The sequence below is a fragment of the Fistularia commersonii genome, chromosome 26 (genome assembly GCF_037954325.1).
Source record: "Fistularia commersonii isolate RoL2024-O1a breed Wild chromosome 26, RoL_Fcom_v1.0, whole genome shotgun sequence".
Classification (NCBI taxonomy): domain Eukaryota; kingdom Metazoa; phylum Chordata; class Actinopteri; order Syngnathiformes; family Fistulariidae; genus Fistularia; species Fistularia commersonii.
The window spans coordinates 47,501-65,000 of record NC_141309.1 but is presented as its reverse complement, the minus strand read 5'-3'; the positions used below and the strand labels follow the sequence as shown (position 1 = coordinate 65,000).

General features: G+C 46.8%; 1 protein-coding gene across 1 annotated transcript in view; it reads left to right on the top strand.

The window, feature by feature from the left end:
* arid3c (AT rich interactive domain 3C (BRIGHT-like)) overlaps nucleotides 1-15,633 on the top strand; it is an 18,353-nt gene extending 2,720 nt beyond the window's left edge. The window contains exons 3-7 of the mRNA XM_086174368.1: nucleotides 5,591-5,774; nucleotides 6,783-7,018; nucleotides 8,417-8,710; nucleotides 10,404-10,493; nucleotides 11,539-15,633. Coding sequence (XP_086030494.1) covers nucleotides 5,591-5,774; nucleotides 6,783-7,018; nucleotides 8,417-8,710; nucleotides 10,404-10,493; nucleotides 11,539-11,714 — 980 coding nt within the window. The 3' untranslated portion in view covers nucleotides 11,715-15,633. The remainder of the gene's footprint in view (nucleotides 1-5,590; nucleotides 5,775-6,782; nucleotides 7,019-8,416; nucleotides 8,711-10,403; nucleotides 10,494-11,538) is intronic.
* The last annotated feature ends 1,867 nt before the right edge of the window (nucleotides 15,634-17,500 follow it).

Here is a 17,500-nt window from a genome sequence, read left to right as displayed (position 1 = left end):
CAGACACGCACACACACACACACACACACGTCTTCATTCAGTTGTGCTGAGCTGCATCAGCTGTCCTGAGGCAGAAACACAGATGGAGCTTCAGTCATTTTCTGCTGGGTCTCCAGAACCAGAACCAGAACGCTATGGACGAGCTGATTTCAATTGAGGTCCGGCCTTTTGCAGCAGCTTCTCACGCTCCCTTTGTGATCAAGGAAGGCTGACTTCTTGTTTGCAGTTGGACTCTGACAGCTCCAGAAGATATATGTTTTGGTACATATCTACACACACTGTGCGTGCCGTGCAGTGACGTGTGCTGAGGTTCATGGCTGCTGAGGCACTGACGTCATCAGTCAGATTTACAAACATATTTGTAAATATTGGCAGCTGTTGATGTGTTTTGTTTAAAATATCATATCAGCATTCTTTACACATACAAACTGTAGCATAGAAAAAAGAACATGTAAAAAAACGTTATCTCTTACCTTTACTCATAAATGAAGTCCATGCACCGCTCCTTCTTAAGCATCAATAACTTGCTCGTAGAAGTCTTCCTTATCTTTCTTCAGTTTTAAAAATCTCTCTGTCTCAATGGAATCACCGCCAGTGAAGACAGTCGTCCTTGATCGGTCCTGCTCCCACTGTATGTTTTGAGTCTTTTCAGTGCTCAGAACAAGCGCTCCGCCGACGCTGTCGTAGCTGGAACGGTGACCACCGGCCGGAGTGACTTTGTCACCTCAGGAACAGTTTGAATGAGATCCTTCAGGGACAAAAAGTGGAGAAGCTGCCCAGGAGATTTACATTCATCCCTCACCGTTTGTGAGCCATACAGCCCGATGAGATCGGCAAAAAATAGCTGGATGGCTGCACTTGTAATAATAATAATCATTGTATTATTCTGTAGCCAAGTAGTAAGAAGGATCCCTGGGATCAGCGGCGCCCCCTAGCATGAGGCACCGTCACTGCCTGCCTCACCTAATGTCTCTTCACAGTCGTTTTATGATGACGAGAAACACGTCACAGTTGTTGACGAAAAACATTTGACACATCAGCTAAACTATGGAAATTTAGTTCATATATTTAAAGTGTTTTTTTAATCGTGACATCCACAGAGACAGCACTATGGTCTCAGAGCATAGCATGCTAGCACAGTGAGCAGAATCATTGTGCAATCCATCGTGGGCTCAGCTGGTTGTCATGTCACCGCACATCTCTTCTTCATATTTGAACGGTAAATGTGAATTTTTTTTAGCGATTTTGAAAAAAAATAACTGAAGATGGTGAAGCTATGTGGAAAATAACTTTATAGTACGAATCACTGAATAAATATAACCATTTAATTTATTTGTTTTATTTTGCATTTTTTTCCTTTCCATGATGGCGGGTGAGGCCCGGCCTCCCCTGCCTCTACTGACTGCATCTCACTGGTGCCGTGTATCTGAGAGGGTTGTGCTGCAGTGCTAACGCCAGTGATCGAACTGAAATGCTCTCCTTGCATGTCGCACCAATAATAGTTTGATAATAATAATGACATGTCGTCCACTCATTTCCTGCCTCTGCCTCTGCCTCGCCGGGCGACAGAAGGTCCCAGCAGCTTTGAGCTGCTTCTTCAGGTGGAGACCCATCAAAGGCAGAGCAGACAATGGCCCGGGTCGTCTCCTTTGTGCGCTGATAAATACCTGGTGTGATTTACCGTGGCCCCGGGCCCGAGGTTATTAATTGATGATTATCTCTAAGCTCCACCATCAGCACTTTTTCTCAAATGACTCAACTTTTGTCCCCCAGCTAATTGTTTAAGAAGACGACGGGACAGAAGAAAGGTTGAGCGGAGAGTTCCCGTAAAAAATGACTGAGCCTTCGATCGGCCGACACTAAATATCCCTCTGTGCTCTGCCGCTGCGACGTCCTCCATTGTTACCCTGTGTGCAAGCTGGCGCTCGGCGGCGAGAGCGGAGCGTGGGGGATTGCAGTTTAAATGAAAACCGTTTCCGCACGCTCCCGCTCCGAGGAAATCTGTCCTCGTTGTTCGCAACGGGTCGCTGAGAGCCGGCTCCTGTAGGGCTCGAGCCGAAAGGAAGCGGGACGATGCGTCCTCTCTTGGCGTCGAGGTGCTTTCAAAGTGTCCTGCTTGCCAGCAGACTGCTCCTGGAAGATCGCTCTGTTTATGAAAACACCTTTTCTTCGCTGCTGTGTTTTCACGGCACGTCTGCAGCGTTTTGGTTCCAGCGGCCCCTCCCTCGCCAGACTCTGCCACAAGTCTGCAAAGGTCAAAGGGATCTCAGATTCCCACAATCCTCAGTGTGTGTGAGGTGTGGGCGGGGCCTTTGAGGTCTGCTCCTGGTCTCTGCAGAAAACAAACGTGTGTGTGTGTGTGTGTTTTAGTGGAGGATCTATGGGCCTTATCTCCTGATGCCTTAAGATCCAGTGTCTTCTACCTTTTGCAGCTCCACCTAAAGTCTTATCTCCGACGGGAGAAGGTCACGAAGCAGGACAAGGCATGTGGCGAGAAGCTGTGGAGTGTGTGACCAGTGTGTGTGTGTGTGCGAGGGAGACCAGTTATCATAGCATTGACTGATGGCTCAGAGAGGCATGTTGAAGAAGAACGGATGAAGCAAGATTGAAATCGCCTCCTGCCGTCAGCCAGGGGCTCCTGTCAGAGTTCCCATGTTTCCATGGCGAGTCATCGGTGTGAACCCACTTCCACGGTCACCCGTAGCCGCTCCGAGGGTTTGGAAGTCAGACCGGGACTGACTCATAATTCAAATATTGTGCATCGAGAAGTGACGTGGAAACAAACTGATGAATCATCTCAGACGCACAACCAGGAGGAAGTCCTCAATGTAACAGCAACTATTTTCAGCTGTGGCTCCATCTGGATTTGGGTATTTATAACCCCAGGAAAGTGGGCCGTGTGTGTGTGTGTGTGTGTGTGTGTGTGTGTGTGTGTGTGTGTGTGTGTGTGTGTGTGTGTGTGTGTGTGTGTGTGTGCGCAACACTCACCGCAGTCTTGTTTGTATGGTACTATAAACCAGACTGTGAAAGTCTCCGTCATTCAGTTTTTACTGGAGCACCTTAAGAGTCCACTGTGAAACCCCCCACATGTCTTCATTTAGGGAGCTGGAAGATAAGCAGCTGTTTTCTCTGGTGACGCCACATTAATTGTTCATTTCACGAGTTAAAACAGCAAAGTCAATGAGGGGGAGAAATCCCGGGCCCTTTATCGGCCGGAGGTGCAAAGCGAGCATCGGCGATGAAGCCGAGCGTGGAGATGATTACTGCCCTACTGGAGGGCGGCCGCTCGCCCCTCCAAATCCCCAGGATTAGCCGGAGATGACTGCATCCTCCTCCTCCTCCAGCTCCACGGCCCCTTGTCATAATGATGTACGATCTGATCGGAGAGCCGGCGCTGACAATAGACCTCCACCCTCACTCTTTCGTTCCTTATATCTCTTTCAGGGAATCACACAGACAAATTCTTCACCCGTATTGAAAGGACATAAATCTTGTTTTAAGAGCGCGATCCGGCTCCGCGGCTGTCAGACAAAGGCTGAGGACTTTATTTATTGCTCCGCTCCTTGTTTGGACGCTTATTGTGTCTCCAAAAAATAATAGTTTCATAAATCAGCGTGTGGACACATTAGGCTGTGTGCTAAGTTAACACACACACACACACACACACACACACACACACACACACACACACACACACACACACACACACACACACACACACACACACACACACACACGCACACACACTCTCACAGTCTTAATGCTACCTTGATATGACGTGACTCACTAATTATTCCCAGTAAAACAAAGGGGACACGTTTGTTGCTGTCATTAGATTTCATTGAAAACCAGTGAAATGAAATCCTGCTGGAGTTTATGTCACAGTTCTGTGCGTGTATTTCATCTGCTTTAAAAGCTCTGCTGGAGACGGGCTGTTACCGGAGTCGGCGCGGCTTTAACGATGAGTGTTATCACAGATCCGAGCTGGAGCTGATGGTTCAGGTCAGGGCCAGACGTGGGGCCAGATGAGGCCGAAACATTCACTGCTGTCCAGACCGATGACACCAATCAGATCGTCAGAACCCGGTTCGCCGTCAAAGTTAATACCGTGACATCCACCTAATGTCTGCAAAGCTGCAATGCCATCTGACAAATGCAGGAACTGGAGACGTGAGTCACGAAGGTTAGAAAGCGTGTGAAATGGGGGATGAATCGTGGATTCACGGCTGGCACTTGAGTTTGGGGCGGAGGACCCGGAGAACAGTAAAAAGAAGATGGATGGGGTTGTGGGAAATGCACTTTCCCTTAGCGATCACATTGCTCTTGTGCAAGGCACACAATCTCCGCCTGATCCCTGGGGATCGCATGACAGCCGGCAGCTTCATGCTCAACGAAGGGGTGCAAAATCACCTTTTTTCCCTTGGTTCGATAGAAATGACATGGTAAGTATATTAAGATGTCAGAGACTTACTCATTGAACTTCTCTACGCTGCTCAGGCAGGCTCAGAGGCGCTTGTGAGGAGCACTTGTGAAATAGGGTTGCATGTACATAATAATTGTGTAAAAATCAAATGGAACTGCAATTTCTAGTAAACAAAAATCAGTAGATCTAGCCTGAATTGTGTCATTTCATTTTATTTTATTTTATTTTTTTTGAATCCCCAGCAAACCTAAACACAGCACAAAGGTTGCAACAATGAACACGATCCATAAATATATGAATATATAAGCCTTGCTTTTTAGCGTTTCGGAGCCGAGCCTGGCCTTTATCTCGCAGATGTTCTGCCCTCCTGTCAGGCAGTTCATCTGTTGCCGTCTCTGAATCCGGGAGCTGCCGCTCTTTGCCGGACGCTCTCGCCGGTGTTGCCTTTGTCCTCAGAGCGGAGAGCAACATCAATCTCTTGTTTTAATAGTGTCTCATTCGTTCACATGCCAGCGCGGCAAAATGAAGCCATAATTACTGACTTTAATTGATGTGGTTTTACCACCTCAGACGATACTTCAGCCCCCCCCGCGCTGTATGGGCCCCACTGCTGTTGTTTGCACTATATTTCTGCGGCTATTGATTGCCATTATGGTAAATCCGATGGGCACAATGGAACTCTATCAGCAAAATGCAGGTTAATTATCTCGGGGTCACCACTTTGGAGTCTTCACAAAGAGCCTGCACTTTCCTCTTTATTACCTGACATCAAATTGCAAATACAAATTATTATCAGGGCGCCTTTATTTGGTTAATGAGAGGCCGGGCTGGCGGTCATTACCGTGACGACCTCCCGTTTCCACAGATGTGATTTGAAAAGTTTTAAATCAGACTAATTTACTGCTGTGTTTTGTGTGTGTTTACACGGCGATGCTTCCACTTTGCTTCAGACACAGTATATTTATAGGTGATGGAGTCATTTCCAGTGGATGCACAGATAAGACACCAGAAAGTTTTTTCCAAGTTATATTTCCTCCTGTTAACAAAGCTGTCAGATATTTGAGCGGCTCAAGATAAATTGGTCTTATAAGAAGGTGCCGGAGCCTATTGATGGGAGGAACCAAAGTTAATGGAATTGATTTTGGATATTGTGTTTGCTTTCTGCAGGGACTCCAGTGAATCGGATTCCTATCATGGCCAAGCAGGTGTTGGATCTCTACATGCTCTACAAGCTCGTCACCGAAAAGGGCGGCTTAGTGGAAGTCATCAATAAGAAAATATGGCGTGAGATCACCAAAGGCCTTAACCTCCCTACCTCCATAACCAGCGCAGCTTTCACCCTGCGAACACAGTGAGTGTCCCGGGCAGCGGCCGACCCGCCGACGGGTTCGACTCCGCCATCACACGGCGCCGACTGGCTGAACCCTCATCCTGCGCCAGCTTATCAAAAGCCTGGCAGTTTAGTCAGGACGATAAGAGCGCTGTCATATCCCGGCCTCAGCCGCCCATCGCAGAGGTCTCTGTGCTCAAAGTGCACGGTCAGGGTTCATTTTGCATCCCTTTAATGCGGCCCCTTTAATCCGAGGCGGAGCCTCTTTGACATAAACAGGTATTTTCCAGACTAAGAGGAGTGTTGCTCCTGACCCGGACTAAAGATTTGCTGGAATCAAAAAAATAAGATCAGATTCATCTGAGCTCCTTTTCTTCATCAGAAGTAATCATTAAATCTGAATTAAAATATATATGTATATATATATAAACACACACATACATTTTCGATTTGGTTAATTGTCTTAATTTTTTCCCCGTGTTAGCACGGTGTGTTGCCCTTTCCCTGTAAAGTGGTTGTGGGATGTTCTTACTATGTTTGGAAAGCAGTGGCTCTTTGCCGCCTCTTTTATTCTCCTCCACGAATCGTGTTTCACAAAATCTAAAAACATCTAGTTACCGCATGGAGTATTAACAAAGTGAATGCCTTGGATTTTAGTGCAACAAGTCATGTTTTGAGAAATTGCTCTAAGATCCATTATTGAAAATGCCAAGACTTTCATGATCCTGTGACGTCCAGTGACAACCTGTGCGGTTACAAATCCACTGAGCGCCAGGGCCCAAGCGCTCGCTCCACTCGAAAATAAAATGAAGGGACTGAGGACAGTAGGAGGTTACATGATGTTACATGATGTTGTTGATATAAGACAACATTTTCCTTGACCTCTGTGACCCTGGTTAAGGACTCGCTAACTGGTTACCTTGTCCTCCTTGACCCTGGTTATGGACCCGCTGACTGGTTACCTTGTCCTCCTTGGCCCTGGTTAAGGACCCGCTGACTGGTTACCTTGTGTCCTGTAACCCCTGCCAGGTACATGAAGTACCTCTACCCCTATGAATGTGAAAAGAGGGGGCTGAGCTCCCCCGGCGAGCTTCAGGCAGCTATCGACAGCAACCGGCGGGAGGGCCGTCGGCAGAGCTACGGCTCCGCCATCTTCAACTACTCCCCCGTGGGCACGCCCGCCCTCCTGTCTTCACCAAAGATGCACCTACCCATGCTCGCCCACAACAGCGGCCATATCTCCCAGGTGCCAGCCATCAAGAAAGGTAAGGAATAACGTGCAAAACACACCGAACAAAGACGGTCCAGGTTTCCTGCACTTTTCCGACACGGTGGACCGACGCCGGCTCACAAACCAAGGCGGCTACTTTGGCACCGAGGAGAAATCTCTCCTTCAGTCAGAGCGAGAAATGTTTGCGATCGAGGATGAGAAAGGAATCACATAAAGAAAATAAAGCGGCCTGCCCGCATTCTCTCCTTTACCGCATGCGAGCAAAGCAAGCAAAACCATGTGAAGCCTAAAAACACCAGCAGGAAGTATGAAACCTGCTGAAGCGAAAGGTTCCAGAATAGATGAAAACAGGATCTGAGTGTTAATTTTAGTCATTACGCAACCATCAGGTGAAACCCGTTTCTTCCTCCGAGACATGGAGATGACCGACGGTCATTTCCTCCTCTGCGGAGGCACGTGACACCTCGGGCAGATCCCGTCTCTGAGACGCAGCCGTGCGACGGCCGAAGAAGAAGTCGGAGTGTTTGCATGTCAGAAATGGATTTTGCAATAGCTGCCCATTTCCATCTATTCATACTGATGCAAGCGGCAGCCGTGCTGGGCACCAGCCTCCTCAGAGAGGAAACATCTTGCAGGACTTCCTCATATCAACGCAGGAGCCTCAGACACGCCAAACCCCCACAAATAGCATGCCAGCCCTTCAATAACAGCTCCTCAAGGAGAAGAGCCTTCGCTGCGTCTCAGGGAGCGGGATGCCTCCAAAACATTAGGTCAACAAACTTGTCGTGAGGTTTGATATCACGAGACTTTCCTCCGCGTGAATCTGTGAGGAGACACATTTCGAATCCCTGAAGGCAAAACGAAGGAACTGCCTGATGGTAACCTTTGTGTTCATTTAGAAAACCTTTTTTGACCAAGCTCATTTCTGGCACTTCAAAATACAGAAAAACTTCCAAGTCTGAATTGAGTAGAAGCTCTGGGATCTTCCCAAGTCATTTAGGAATGGGTTCATGAGTTGCCAAAGAATGCAAAAGCAATTTCCTTTGTATTCCCCAAAGATCATCAGCAGACCAGGCCAAGAAAGCTGCAGCAGAAGGTCATTTCCAAAAGAGTCCGCCACATATGATAATAACAACAACAACAACAACAGCAACGATAATGATGATAATGATAATAATAATAATAATAATAATAACAATCATAATAATAATAATAATAATAATAATAATAATAATAATAATTATTATTATTATTATTATTATCATCATAATAGTAAAGTAAAAAATCCCAGTCCAAGCCTTATTTACCCTCATTTAGGCTGAAAAATAGCAATTTTGGGGTGCATGGTGATTGGTGATTGGTGGTGTATGTCAGAAACGGAGGGCCGGTTCAAGGAGACGCGTCACACTTGAAACAGTCTTCTTCTTCCCAGAGGACCAAATGGTGGCCAGCTGCCTTCCCAGTCGAGTGGCCCTGCCAATGTCTCCCAGCAGCCACCACGGCGCCACCATGGCGGCCCAGGCCGCCGCCACGGCTCAGGCGGCTGCGGCCGTCCAGGCGGCGGCGCTGGAGCAGCTCCGAGAGAAGCTTGAAAGCAGCGAACCCCCGCAGAAGAAGATGATGATGGTGGCGGAGGAGCAGCAGAGGTTGATGCAACACGCGCTGCAGCAGAACCTGCTGGCCATGGCCTCCCAGCTGCCCCTCACCATCAAACTCAGCAACAGAGGTGAGACCTCCGCCACCACACACACACACACACACACACACACACACATATACTCTGCGTGGGTCAGCCTCTGAGCTAGAGGGTAATGTCTGGGCTTGCATGGGTTCTCTCCAGGTTCTCCTTCTTCCCTCCACAATCTAAAGTGCTGTGGAAGGAAGTCAGCCATAATTGTGCGTAGGTGTGAACGGGCCGGTGAACGGTTGTTCATGTCTAAATGTGAACCCGGGATCGGCTCCGCCCCGCCTCGAGTGCAGGACGAGCGCTGTAGATGAACATTTCTGTTCAGTAACCCCGGCCCCGGCCCCATGCGGGTCTGCGGTGACTGTTGTTATTTTGGGGGGAAAAGAGCCGGCTGATGGCTTTAAAGGAATCTCCGAATGTTTTTTTTTCTTTCTTTAATTCTTATTTGTCTGTCACCAGATGTACTTCTCACCTGTACCTCAGGGTCACTGAGCAAGCAGAGATGTTCCAGTGAGTCCCATCCCACCTAGATTTCTAATAACAATTCACTCTGGTCACAACCTATGTTTGTGTCGATGCCGTCAGAAAGAACTATATGGGCCCGGGTTTCCACAAACACATGGTGAATGAAAGTCATTTAAAAGAAAATCTTGAAAAACAGGTAGAATTTGTGTGTGTATATACTGTTAAATTAGTACAATTTAGTATAAAAGTATACTATACTATATACAAGTTATAATTGATATTACCATTGTCATTAATGTCAATAATTATATTATTGTTATTGTTATTATGATTAGTCAAAGTCAACTTCCATGTTCACAGTGTAGTACATGTACGGAGGAGGAAGAGTTTCTCCAGAATCACAAACATTAGAACTGACATCACTGACTGGAGAAGTCTTTACATGGTGTGTGTGTGTGTGTGTGTGTGTGTGTGTGTGTGTGTGTGTGTGTGTGTGTGTGTGTGTGCGTGTGTCATCACGTTTAGACGATGATAGGTGTCTGTGCTTGGTTGTGTGTGTGTCCTATCACATTTAGAAGGAGGTGTGTGAGTGTGTGTGTGTGTGTGTGTATGAGTGTGCCGCCCACCTGGTGGTCATCCTGCTGACAAGCCATCAGTCAGGCAGGAGTTAATGACAGAGGCTAAAGGAAGAAGAAGAGCTGAGGTGTGATATCATGTGTGTGTGCATGGCTGCCTCTCTTCCATTAGTCCTAATAGAAGGCTCTGCACCTCATCTTCTAGGGGAACCTGGTGAGAATCCTCCTCAGGTTAATTCCCAGACTGCTCGTCTGCCCTCGCGCATGAACACTGTCATTTAAAGATTACACACACACAAACACAGACACACACACACACACACACACACACACACACACACACACACACACACACACACACTCATGGTTAATATGTGTTTACGCAGGTTTGATATGCATTAGATCAGCGGTGAGTGTGTGCGCGGGCGCACACATGCGTGGCCGTCTCTCGTGTTTGGTCGTCCAACTGTGTTGGGCGATAGGATTCATCCATAACCCACGGCGGCAGACGGCTGTAACATCTTGTGACACTTCTTTCTCCCCACAACTCCTTAATAAAGCTCTCCTTATCCTGTCACTCTCTGAATTATCACCAATACTCCTCCGGGGAGCCGCGCCGCTTCTTCTGTTCCTTTTCTAAATGCTCATATTGAGTTTTTCTCCCTCTCCCTCTCTGCCTCCTCTCTTGACAGATGATAGACAAGAGACCGCATTGAACCTGTCTACCAACGGCATTAGCAGCATCAACATGTCAATAGAAATAAATGGAGTTGTCTACACAGGTAAATAGAGGGGCCGTTTGCTGATGTAATTGCAGGCAGGAAATTCAATAAGTTATAGCAGCACCCTGGTGCTTAGTCCGCCACGCAATTTGATGTCTTTGCTATAAAATCCATCGTAATGAAGTGGCAGTCCAATAGAGTTAAAAAAGTTAAATATCTTAAAACTGGGCCTGTGGATTCCAGGTCGATGGGGCTTATTGTCTTATGTGCCTGCCGTGTGTGTGTGTGTGTGTGTGTGTGTGTGTGTGCGTGTGTGTCTGTGTGTCAGTGTGTGTGTCTGTGTGTGTATATATATGTGTGTGTGTGTGTGTGTGTGTGTGTGTGTGTGTGTGTGCGTGTGCGCACATGGGTGCATATGTATGAGTGTCTGTCCATTCCCATGTGTGTAGGTCTGTGCGCCTGTGCAAGAGGGAACTTGTGTCTGGGGGTAATTACTGGCTCTCGGGTTTAACAAAGACATTTCATGTCGGGGTATAAGCCTGCTGGCTGTCAATTCACACACACACACACACACACACACACACACACACACACACACACACAGCGTCACCTGATCCACTCCACTTACTGCCATCTACCTGCTCCTGTATTTCAGTAAAATATCACAAAACACAGTGTGTGATAATCATCTGCCTTGGAGGACTTCAGACTTGTGCTTGTAGACGTGCTTTTAGAAGAGCAAAGGTTTAGCTGAGTGCTAATAGGCTGCAAATGTAGAAAGTTCAAAACAGATTCTTTTTTCTGTTTCATTATTAGCTATTAGACAGTCATTTAGTGATGTGGTGGTTTTCTTTGGAGGAATCGTGGGGGACCAAACTGATATCCGGGTGAAAACGATGTAAAGTCCTAAAATTACCTAAATGACCTAAAACTGAAAAATCAAAAACGATCCATCAAGGAGGAAAAAATAATCCATAAGATCCATTGAAATTGGAGGAAGCTCCTCCTCCATCTTGGTAACGGCAGCCACGGAGCAAAGCCGCGCTCCACACATCCTTCCCGGCCCGTTCGTGAGCGGCGTGTTTGACGTGGCGTGTCTCACCAGGCGTCCTGTTTGCGCGGCAGTCGGCCATGGCGGGGATGACGGGACGCCGTGGGAAACACTGCGACGCTCAGCCTCAGGGAATGGCCAGCCCCACGCAGTTCCAGCCTTCCTGCTCCTCCTCCTCCTCGTCTTCATCCTCCTCCTCGCTCCTCGGACACAGAAATTCCTCCCCTTGAGTTCTGCCCCCTTCTCCTCATCTCCTCTCCTGGGAGCAGAGGTCCTTCTCTTCCTCGGCCTCACAATAGCCTCCAAACCCTCAACTAACAAACTGACTTCACAGGAAATTCCCTCACCATCTTCACGCCTTCTTACGTTTTTGTCGTCCATTATGCGCTCAAAGACCTGCGTTCACTTGGAGGAGCTCGAACCTCCAGCCAGGAACCAAAGTCGACCGGGTTTGCGGTCTTTACTCTGCAGCCCACAAACGTAAACCAAAGAGGAGAAGCCCTCAGAGCGCTGATGATCAAACCCCATTGTTGCAAAAACAGACAAAGCACAACTGCTGCTCCTCACCTGATGATGATGTTGGTGGTGAGCTCGACACGGGCACGTTTATCTGTGGCCCCGCAAGAGGAGACTGAGGTGTCGGCTTTTGTAGTCCCGTAGTTTAAGCTAGCAGACCACCTTAGCCGATCACCCTTATTAACCAACACCGACCGTCTCCGATCACACGGGATCAAACGTGTTGATCACATATGTGCACCTGCAAACCCGGGGGCACATGTCTTTCGGTGTCTTTGCGATCCCATGAAACACGAGTACTTTTTTTCGATATCCATCAGGGAGCAGCGCGGCCTCCACGACCTGCCGAGGGTCGGACAATCTGTTGGCGTAAATCAGTGAAGTTGGTTATAAGGTTGGGATGTAGAAGACGCTCTTTTTGCGTCACATTCCCACCGATTACTTTTTGCATCAACGGTTTCAGGAGCCCAAGCGGATCCATTTGAAACAATTCTAGCATTAGCACATTATTATTATTATGATTCTTATGATTCTTATTATTATTGTTAACAAGGTTACGGTGTTTTTAAAAAATTTTCAAGCAGCAAAAGGAGAAAACACTTCCATTTCAGTGACTTCCACCTTTGCGGAAAGCTCTACCTGATGAAATCACTTGATTCCCAAAGACATAGCGCATCCATATTTCTGCCGCAAGACACACAAAATCAAATAATCACCTTTGCCGTACAAATGCTGAAATCCCCCAACGGGCGGGGCTCGGTTTCACCGACGAACGTGTGCGCGGATGTGAATGAAGCAGATTCTCGCAAAGTCACAGAGTGGACGCACGCACATCTCTGAGAAGATGATGGGCAGAAGTTAGACTGCCCCTCGTCCCACAGCGAGTGCTCGCTTTCTGCTCTGCGGGAGTCAAATTTGCTCAAATCTGTAAATCACAAACACAAAGAGGAAGGAAGTCGACAATAACTTGGGAATGCAGATAGAGAGAGTTCAAATGTTTCTATTGGTTGTTTCAGGCCAGTCGTAACGGGCAACACACGCGAGCTGCCGCTCACCGGACACACACCTACACACTCATTGCCGTGTTCTGCCCCGCTGCTTTCATCACTAATTAGGGTAAATATCACAATCGACCGCCGGGGTCACTCGCTTATGGAATGTCTGCTGGAGGTCGGAGGACGCGGGAGCCGATGTAACCTTCTGGGGTGGATGGCCGAGTCTCGGGGAGAAAATCTACAGATGATGATCGTGATGGTGATGGTGGACGAAGAGCAAAGACCAAAAATGAGGCAGCGGTTTTTGTGAATAGAATCCAGATTCTTTTTTGTGGCAATGCACTTGTGTCTAACATCAGAGAGCTCTTCTTTCTTTCTTGAAACAATTAGTTTGTCGTGGAGGGGGCGGAAGCCGGAGATGTGAGGACGGCGGTTCTGGAAAGGCATTAAATGATGGATCTTATTTATTGTTCCATTTATATGATCCTGCTAATAATGCGCTCGCTACCACCGCTCGCGACGCAGTTGTGGGAGTTGTGACGGCTGCGGATACCTCACCGATCTACGTGTATATAATCATAGCAAAATATAAATACAACATATACCTCATGCATTTCTTTTCTTTTTTGTACATTCAATGTTGAAATCAATGTTCTTCAACAGATCACTGGAATTTTTGTTTGTTATCATATTTGTATGATTATACCAAAGAAGGGAATATTCTATTGACACACATCTACCTCATTTGTTATAGACTGTGCCAACAAACATGTCCACAACCTTAAATGCCAGTTGTGTTTCATATCCATGTTTTTGTGTGAGCGCACAACGCTTCTCGGTCAAAACTCACACAAAGAAAACAAAACAAGCAAACAAACCAAAGTGGAGTTTTACTGGAGAACTAAGGAATGTGCTCAAAGGTCTTTCTACGTTGGATGTTGTGCCGGCGCAACAGAGCTGCCTTTTTTGGGATCAGGAGTGTAAATCTGCATGAAAAAGTCAACATAGAGAAAACATCGGCTACTTCAAAGAAATATATTCCTCTTTTCTCAGAAACAACAACAACAAAAAAAAAATCATCTTCACTCAAAGCTTGATGAGTTAAGAGGTATTTCACAGGCATTTCATGTCTCTTAAATCCACTTTAGTTGTCTTTGCCAGTTACCTTTAGAATGCAACGTCCTCCTCATGGGACTGATGAATAGAAGCCGTGTGTTAGGATGACCATAAACTGAATTTTAATTTCATTCTAATCAACTGAATAATGATGTGAAAATCTTTGATTTTGTTTGGGCTTTGTTTCCTAATAATCAGTATTTCCATTTATTTTTATATGGAATTTGTGTCAGAAAAGATGGCAAATTAGTGACAACGCTTTACTTAGCAATCCTTACTTCAGAACATGTTACCCAAAAGAAAAAGCCACACCATTACTATTTGTTTGGCAAATATTGACGATACAATCACAACGTGAATGAAATAATGTCCGTCGTTCCAAATCGATGTCTTTTTGGGTCTGATCAGTGATGCTGTTTAAGATTTGTGCGGTTAAATTAACAAGATATTTACAGATACAGAACAGATATTTATTCCCGTTTCTGTAGACTCTTTGAGAACCAGGGTTTACAGAGAGTCTGTCTGGGTGGACATGATGAAGAGGGTGGAAGGTCTCTGTCGCAGAATGCGGATCAATGATTTCCCATTTCTTCAGGGTCTTCTTGTCTTCCCGTTTGGACTTCTCGTGCCGATTCTTGTCGTTGCCACTTTCCATTTGCCGATGATGCTTAGAGTCTCCAGGCTGGCTATAGGATATATGTATGGACGGCGATGTTCAAACACAATGGTGCAGCAGAGGACAAGCCTCGGCTGCCTCCCCCCGTTGACTCCACAGAGCTGTAGCTACTTGAAGCTTACATTTGGTAGTTTGGCAGTCAAATAAAGGAGATGCTGTTGCTTCCTGATAAGTCTATTTGAGGCTTGTTCTGCACCAGGGATGTCAGATCCACAATCTGGGCCCTGTAAGAGGAACGATGTGGACAATCTTGTAATCAGACAGCGATAAAGTCACAAAACAGGATCGGCCGAGTTAGAATCAGAGCTTCTGAACGTGTCTGACAGACAAAAACTGTCCAACACTTCAGACACCCATGGGCCTGATAATCTGGCCCACCAGCCTGGAGTTCAGCAGCTTGAAATGTGGAGATGGTTCTTGTGGCAGCGTTCATCCTACTGACCGCGGACTCCCTGTGCACAAACTGCTGAGCGACGCCAAACCCTTCAGATGACTGTGAAGCCACCGAGGGGTTTTCCACGCCGTGGCCAGTCACTGTGTGACAGCTCTGTCAACAGGAGAGAGTAAACAATTGGTTTGCATACAAATAAATCAGACACTATGATGTTTACTTTGTATTTTAGCAATGCTATGCTGGTAGCTTTTAGACAGTAATGGCTTGATTAGCGATGTATGAAGCTTTAAATGTCTCCTTTATTTCCCTTTTGTTCATCTTGGATGAATCCAGTGCATTGTGGGGTTGCTGGATTGTGGTGCTCAGGGGTTCAAAATGTATCAAAAAGAGGTAAAAGAGATTTTCCTGTTTTGCCATTTGACTCGTAGCATATTTAGAAATAAAATCATGCTTTTAACTTCAGTGAATTCTGTGTGACTCCTTTCTGGCTTCACATAGTCACTTTTCATAGGATGAACCAGAACTTCGGATGTAGGCGGGGCGACAAGAGAACATGTATCTCACAAACACGCCGTCCTTATTGCGGCTGATTTTCAGGTTGTTTTCCAGGGACTTTTTCCTGATACATCCTCGCTTTTCTCTGGAGATTTCTTTTTAACTTTTCAAGTAATTTTGTGCCGCTTGATTCACAGGCAGTGAATCCCGAGTTTTCCGCGATAATATCCGTGAGCTTCGTTTTAAACCGGCGCATTTGCCAGATTTATATTCATTAAAACCAAACAAAAAAATAAAACGTTGTCACAAATCAATTGTATTCTGACCATTCGTAAGATCGCGCCCGGCCTACGATTGCACCCAGTGATGGACTGAATAGAATCAGTGTTTTAAGCATATTTCCCCCCGTGGGCAGTGTCTGGACCTGCTGCTATGAAATTATAATTTATAGCATCAGCGAATGTTTCCATTTGACTATTTGATCCTGATTTGATCTGTCATGCTATTAGCTTACCATCTTCGTGCAAAGCCGGCCTGATGGCCCGCAGTAATAATCCCGAGCAACTAAATGGTATTGACATAACCATGCAGTTGTTACGACCACCGGCCCAAATCTCGCGTGATGGACGAGGTGATTGAATACAGCAAGGACTGGGTCAAAGGTCACCATCAGAATCGATGGCCACAGAGCAGGTTGGAAGGGCAGAGTTGGTGAAAGCCGGGAAGGTCATTGGAGGAGGCAAGAAGAGGAGAAGAAGAAGAAATGCAAGCGTGTTCACCCCGAGAGCTAGAGCCCAGTTAGTACTTATGTAATGGTTGACATGTGATAAACTACTGACTGATTTAGGCCCATTTCAGAAAATCTGAACTTCCACCTGCTCTGACAGAGACTGATGTTTTTTCTTGCTTTCTTGCCAAAGTCAGAAGAACAAGAAGACTCATTTTGTATCAGTGATCTCTTTCTTTGGCCACTGCCCTCGGCTCGTGATCTTCTCGACTGACCTGTTTCACCACGAAAGTCCAAAGCACTCACTGCAGCGCCGCCCCCTTTCTGCCCGAGCTTCCGTGACAATCGGCCCCAAGTCCAGCTGAAGCCCATCGGCGGCGCCAAGGGTGTCCAGCTTCTGCAGTTGAGGATCGGACTGCTTGGCTCGCTCTCACCCAGAAGACGCCCCGGCAACCTCGTCCAGAGAAGGGCAGGTCAGGAAGTCAGGGCCATAGCTGATCGTTTTCTGAATGGCGTCCCTTAACTTGCAGCCGTTTGCCTCGGAGATCCTACTTGGGGCACAAAATCCCCGAAAACCGATTTACTCGAGCCACGCGGCCCCTTTCCACGTTGTCCTGCCCAGCCCGAGGACATGCAGCTAATCTGAGCAAAGAGTCATTCGGGACAGAATCACATCAGTCTGGAAAGCGGATTTGATTTTGCACGACAAAGACAGACAAGCAGCACGAGAAGCAGGGTCAAGCCCTTTGTGGAATTCAGGTATTAAGTTTATGATTACCATTCCTCACAACATTTCAGATCTGACTAACTGGTGGTTCAAGAAGTTTAAGAATCCTGGCAGCTCCTGTAAAATCAAGTTTCCTTGACATTTTGTACTCTCATAATGTGTCTCCGCCGCTTCCCGCTCCCTCCATTGTTCTGGACAAAACGCGGCGCTCTCAGGTCCATTATGTATTGAGCAGCTTGTAGAAATTCTCCCCGACCACCGCTGACATTTTTCTGTACCTGCTCACAGCTCAATCCAGCGCCTTCACAGCAGATGGATGCCTGGTCTTATTTTATAGTGGGCTCATTGATTAGCACTGTGCTTGTCAGTG